Source organism: Myotis brandtii, unplaced genomic scaffold (genome assembly GCF_000412655.1).
Source record: "Myotis brandtii unplaced genomic scaffold, ASM41265v1 scaffold120, whole genome shotgun sequence".
NCBI classification, from domain to species: Eukaryota; Metazoa; Chordata; class Mammalia; order Chiroptera; family Vespertilionidae; genus Myotis; species Myotis brandtii.
In genome coordinates, this window is record NW_005354174.1 from 2,993,962 (window position 1) to 3,000,239 (window position 6,278).

At 56.8% G+C, this 6,278-nt stretch overlaps 1 protein-coding gene across 1 annotated transcript in view; it reads left to right on the plus strand.

Annotated features, from left to right (window-relative positions):
* Positions 1 to 82: 82 nt before the first annotated feature.
* The window catches only part of WNT3 (wingless-type MMTV integration site family, member 3), a 40,033-nt gene continuing 33,837 nt past the window's right edge, over positions 83 to 6,278 (plus strand). Inside the window, 1 exon segment of the mRNA XM_014532590.1 lies at positions 83 to 364. Coding sequence (XP_014388076.1) covers positions 285 to 364 — 80 coding nt within the window. The 5' untranslated portion in view covers positions 83 to 284.

Consider the following 6,278-nt stretch of genomic DNA (forward strand, 5'->3'; position numbering starts at 1 on the left):
CCCCGAGCCCGACTCGTGGGCCGGGCGGGAGGGGCGCGTGATTGACAGGCTGAACTACAGACTCATCTCTTACCTTAGGCCGCGGGCGCTGATTGGCTGCTCGCTGACATCCTCAAACCCGGCTGCTCCGCGCTGGGCTCGGAGGGGGCGGCTGCGGGTGGAGGTGCGCTTCTGACAAGCCCGAAAGTCATTTCCAATCTCAAGTGGACTTTGTTCCAACTATTGGGGGCGTCGCTCCCCCTCTTCATGGTCGGGGGCAAACTTCCTCCTCGGCGCCGCTTCTAATGGAGCCCCACCTGCTCGGGCTGCTCCTCGGCCTCCTGCTCGGTGGCACCAGGGTCCTCGCCGGCTACCCAATTTGGTGGTAAGACTCGCCTCTTGTCTGCCCGCGGCCCGATTTCTTCGCCGAGTCCCGGGGAGGTGGGGGGCGCCGGCTGGGGGTGGGCTCGGCCCGGGCTGGGGCTCCTTTCTCCTTGCCTCCTTGCAGCCCCCCACCCCTCACCCCTGGATTTTCTGCTGGTGTCGCCTTCAGAATCCAACTCCTGGCTTCCCTGATAATCACCATTTTCCCTGCTACTCGCTGCAGAGGCTGGAGTGGAGGACTTGCCGGGTCTCAGAAGGTCTCCTGATCTTAGATCCTCACCCTCCACCCATCCCCATCTGGGGACCCCCTCCCCAATACCCTCCATTTGCTCGCAGTTGGGTTTGTGGAAATCCAACGCTGACCCTGGGGCCCAGCCACTCCTCTTCTCCATTTTGGGGTCTTCCATGGGCAAAATCCTCCTGTTCCTTCCTTGCCGCCCCCACCTCTGCCGGCGCCTCCATCAAGAGATATCCCCACAATAGCCCCTCTTTGCCTTCCTATTTCAGACCCCAGTGGCTTCAGGGACCCCAGGGGCAGGGGGACGGGGGCATTTCATCAGACTCTCCCCACTCTGCTCTAGATTAATCTTGAGCCTCAGAAGTGAATGTGGTATTTGCTGATCCGAGATGCCATTGAATTCGCGTTTTATTCATTTCTTGCGTGTCCATCCTGGCAAAAGGGGGGCTCCTTGAACATGTGGTTGTTCGGAAGGGGGGTGGGTTTGTTCTCCGACCAAAACCCCAGTTCTCCATGTTAAATTCGTTCGTTTTGGAAAACCGAGGACCGAGGAGAAAGGGAGAGAGGGAGAGGAGAATCCCATCCCTGAGAAATGCGGATACAAAAGACATTTTTAGTAAAGAAGGCTGGGAAACCAGGCGCGGTGTTTGGGGGAGATGTGCATGGATCGGGGAGCCAACCGAGGAACAAACAGCCCCTGGGAGCCTCAATTCCAGGGAGTCCCCTTGTTTTCCAAGCGGCCTCATCGCCCCCCGGCAGGTCCCGGAGGCCAGAGGGGAGAGACACAGAAACCAGTTCTCTAAATTACACCCGCCTCTCCTCAGTCTCCAGCCCCTGCATCCGGAAAACTTTAATTAAAGCATCTTCCCCTCCTGGACATAGGACAGCCTGGGCCTGGGGGTGGGAGGTGAGGGGTGAGAATTTGGGATCTGGGAATAAGAAGAGGGGCTGTGGTCCCTGGGGTGAAAGTCAGAGAGGAGAGCCACCAGGGTGTGGTGCCACCTGCGTGTCCCCCTTTCCCTGTCTTGCCACCCCTTTTCTAGCCAGGAATAGGGGGAGCAGAGCCAGGAGATTGGGGGCCACAGCCCGAGTCTGCCTCCAGGTGCTTGGGGGTGGCGGTGTTTATCTCTGGTGTTTGAGGGCTGGGACGGAGGCATGGCCGAGGATCTCTGTTTAGAAGGTGCTGAGAGTTGCTCCCAGGACAGACACCCAAGGGGAAGTCTTTCTTCTGCCCAGCCCCTCTTTCCCTTGGCACTGGGCTGGCCCCAGGCCGCCTGTACATAAAGAAACCTGTGGGGGTGGCCTGGGCGGCCGGAGATTCCAGGCTGGGGGCCGTGCCCATTGCAGGGAAGGCCGCTGCGGAAACCACCGGTGTCTCTAAGGCCCTTCCCGACCCCGACCCCCTCCTGTCCCCCTGCTAAGGCCATGCTGTTCTTTGCCTTCACAGGGACCCTGGCCAGGGGGAGGGCAGGAGGAGAGGGTGTGGAGCCCCACAGGCTGCAGGGATGAGCTGGAGAGACCAGGTTCTCCTGCTCTAGGAACTGGAGGAGGCACTTCCCTGGGCAGTGCCTGTGGGAGGGCTGGGGTCTGGTGAGTAATGGTGTATGGGTAGCATCTAGATAGGAACCACCCAGTAGAAAGATGTTGGGAAAACCTGGAAAGCCATACTGGACACATGGATTGTTTGGGGGTTGGGGGGACAGGGATGCTGCTTTGTCTGAGCAGAGACCTGTGTGTGTGTGTGTGTGTGTGTGTGTGTGTGTGTGTGCTCTAGGTCTATGACCCAGTGTGTTTCTGTGAATAGGAGTGTCTGTGCCTGTAACTGGGTGATCACGGATGTGAACTCGTGTGAGATATGCCTGGGGGATCCACGGCCCGTGACAGGGTTTGCTGCTGTGTCTGCATACAAGTGCCAGCAAGTGGCTGATTCTGTGATATGTGTGGTGTGTGTATGTGTCAGAGGGAGAGAGAGAAAGTCTAGAAGTATCTATGCCCATGTGAAGGTCAGCACCTGTATCTGCTTATGACACTGCATGACTGTGATCATGACTGGGCATGTGAGTGTTGTGTGCGTGTGTGTGTGCATGTGTGCACATGCCTTCATGACAGTGTAAGGGGAAAGTCCCACAGATGTCTTTGTGCATGGATATCAGTGCTCACGGCCATGGCCTGATTGTGCTTGGAAATATGAATGTGAGGGTTGTGTCTGGGTCTGCCTATGACCCTGTCTTCGAGTGCCAGGGACCATGGCTGGCCTGTGGCTATGGATATGTTTGCACACATATGACCTATGGGTGTGAGTGACATCCTGAGATTGGGTGCTTGGTGGGCATTCATGGTCCTGGTGGGACAGTTCAGCGGGAGACAAAGGTCTAACAAGGAAGCTGCAAGGGGCATGGCTGATCTGGGATCTGGGCTGGGCAGTGTGGGTTGTGGGGGGCCGAGCCTCCCTGGCCACAAGCTGATCCTGTCTGCCTGAGGACTGTGGTCAGCAGCCTTCCCCTCTTAGGCCGACTGTCTTTGGTGTTGGAGCTGGGATAGGGGGTGAGTCACCTTCTCAGGGTTGGGGCCAAGGCCAGGGCCCGGGCTGGGACAGGGACAGTAGAGTGGATGGGCCTCAGATTCCTGTTCCCACTCTGCCCCCAGGCTTCAGATTCCAGGCCTTTTAGCATCTCAGCTCATTACGGCTGCCCCTGCCCAGCTCCCACATTCCCCAGGAGGGATTTACAGGGGAAACCATTTAGCTGGGCTTCCTACCTGTGCTACCTCGCAGAAGGCACCCCGAGTCCCCACATCCTGTATGGCAGGCCTCAGCCCCGAGAGATGGTAGACCAGAAGTTAGAGCTATGAGGGCCTCAGACAGAGAGGGCTCTGGAAGATGATGGGTTCCAGGGCCCTGCAGCCAAATAGTGGCAGAGCTGGGACAGGAAGAGGTGACAGCAAGCACTGGTTTCTATAATTCTTCTTGTCAGTCGCAGTGAATGCCTGCCTGGTGGAGGAACTTGTCTTTCTTCTCCTTCTTGGGGGAAAATGAACTATCTTATTAGGGCGCGGACTAGTGCCTACTACATTCCAGAGGCAGAGGCCCTGATTGAGGGGTTCTGTGCTACGGGTTGGGAGGGCACCTCACTTCTGTGTGACCCACCTCTCTGAGCCTGTTTCCCCTCACCCTTTCACCCAGCGATCACCAGCCTGCACTGCCCCACGGATGGGGTTGGGGTGGAAAGTGTCCTGCAGAAGTCAAGGGCAGTGAGCTGGGAAATACACTTGAATTCTCTTTCCACCATCCTGAGATCCATTACCCCACTCAAGCGCTTGCCCTAAGCCCTGCCTCAGTTTCCCCATCTGTCAGGTGTCCCTCTGCCTGCCCTCCCCTCCTCCCCACTCCCACCTCCACCCGCCTTTCAGAGGCTTGTGAACATGTTCAGTCAAACCCCGTGGGGGTCAGTGGGCTGGGCCCAGGGAGGCACCTGGAGACTGCGGGGGAGGAAGGCCCCCGGGCCAGGTGTTAACACTTGTAACAGGCAGGAATTACAGCTGGCTGGGGCTGGGGCTGGCGAGGAGCTGAGCTGGCTGGAGGCTGTTGATCTCACAGACAGACAGACAGACAGATGAGCAGATACCAGATCGAATGGCCAGGCTTTAAGCGGGTGGTCTCCCTTCCAGGGCAGGCCTTTCCCTGGGGGGATGTGGCAGGGAAATTAATCCAGGTCTCTTGGAAGTGAATGAACAGCCCTCCTGACCACCCCACACCCGTTGTGGGCGGAGCTTGGTGTCCAAAGGAAGTAAACGTGGTGGCTGATTTGTTTGTATTCTTCTGATGGGACCACATTTTGCTTAAAAAACAAAACAAAAAACAAAAACGAAACAGGTCAAACGTTGTAATAATACCAGGAGCATGGTGCTGAGTTATGTCCTAGAAGATCCTGCTTTAATGTAGGGAAGGCAGGGGGGAAGGGGCAGCTGTCAGGGAAAGTTCTCCTAGAATTTCGTAGCATTTGGTCAACAGCTCTGGGGCTAAGAGGTGAGCCGTGGATGGAGTCTGGTCCTGACATCACCCCGCCCCAGGGATCCTGAGGACCTTGGGTGTGGGGCACCTGCCCAATGGGAAGACCTTTGTGGGAAAGGTCAAAAGAGGCAGGAGCTAGACCATGGTGCCCAGTCCTCCAGCGGCCACTCTCTCCTCCCTCCCTGCAGTTTCCCCAGTGGCAAACCCAGCAGAGCCCGCTGGCACCCACACTCTCTGGCAGCTGGGTGCACGCTCAGTCACTGGTGAAGATAGAAAGGGCCCTCGGTGGAAATCCCCAATGAATAGACTCAGCCAAGCAAGTATCTCCCATCCTGCTCTCTACGGAGCGTAATGCTGGTATACCTGAAGGGCACTTGGGCAGCTGTAGAATTGAAAAGGTGACATGGGCACAGGGGGAGGGAGGGTGGGAGGGGAGCTATGACCCTGGGGCTTTCTCTGGACTTTGAATAGGTCCCTCCTTGGTCTGGGCAAAAGTCAAGGAGACTGAGGCTGGGGGAGGAGAGGGGACTCTTTCCAAGGAGGAAGCAGCCACAGATCCTTCTGAGGAGAGTGGGGGAAAGGAAGATCTTTCTGGCCTCAGCATGGGGTGAGCTGTGCATTGAGGGGGGCCTGGTCTTCCAGTCTTTTCTACCCACGCTGCTGTGAGCCACAGAATCCTTCTAAAGCCACCACGGAGGGACAGGCACTCTCTACCCCTGTCCCTGGCTCGGGGAGGAGGTATGCCCCCTTCAAAGGTTAAGGCCATCCGGATACTCCATCGATACGTTCACGTTAGCGTGTGTGCCAGGAAGTGCTGACAGCCAGGAGTCTGAGTTCTGAGCTTCCCACCCACTGACCGAGGATGAGTCCCTTTCCTTCTCTGCAACTCAAGTCCCTGCCTCCCTCTGGGCTTCCTTTCCCTTGACCCCACGGGTGGGTCTCATCCATAGGACTGTGACAGGGATCCAATTCATTGCTGTGAAGCATGGAGCTCCGTGTGGCCCCAGTGCCACTCCCCCACCCTTCCCAGGCCGCCCATTCAGACATTCAGAGCCTGGCTTGGGAAGCCCAGCCCTTGACTTCTGCAGCCCCATCTGACCTAAATTCCAAAGCTGGCGGCTCCACCACTGCCGAGCCAGCCTGCCTGCACCTCCAAACCTCACTTTCCCCAAATGCTCACATTCCTCTGGAGCCTTCCCAGGTTCACATCTGGCTTTCTCATGTACTACCTAGGGCAAGTTAACCCCTCCGAGACTCAGTTTCCCCATGTGGAAAATGAGAATAATGACTGCTTCTACCTCAAAGGATGGTTGGGAAGAGCAAATGAATGAATACATGCAAAGCTCTTGGAATAATGCCTGACATACAGGAACTACTATAAATCCTTTAAGTCTTGGATCTAAATTTGCCTCCTCCAAGAAGCCCTCCCAGATTGGCACTACCTGGCTCAGTTTTCTCCTTATCCTCAGAGCCAGCTTGCCCCATTATACTCCCCACTGGTGACTATGAGCCTGTAGCTTTATTCTTAACTTGAGGGAGCTAGGCCAAGCTACCCCAACTCAGCTCTTTGCCTGCCCAGGAAGGAGAAGGAAAGGGAAAGAGGGCACTGGAGTCTCCCCGAACCCGCCTCCCACCACACAGTTTTCCAGACTCTTGCAGCCCTGCCAT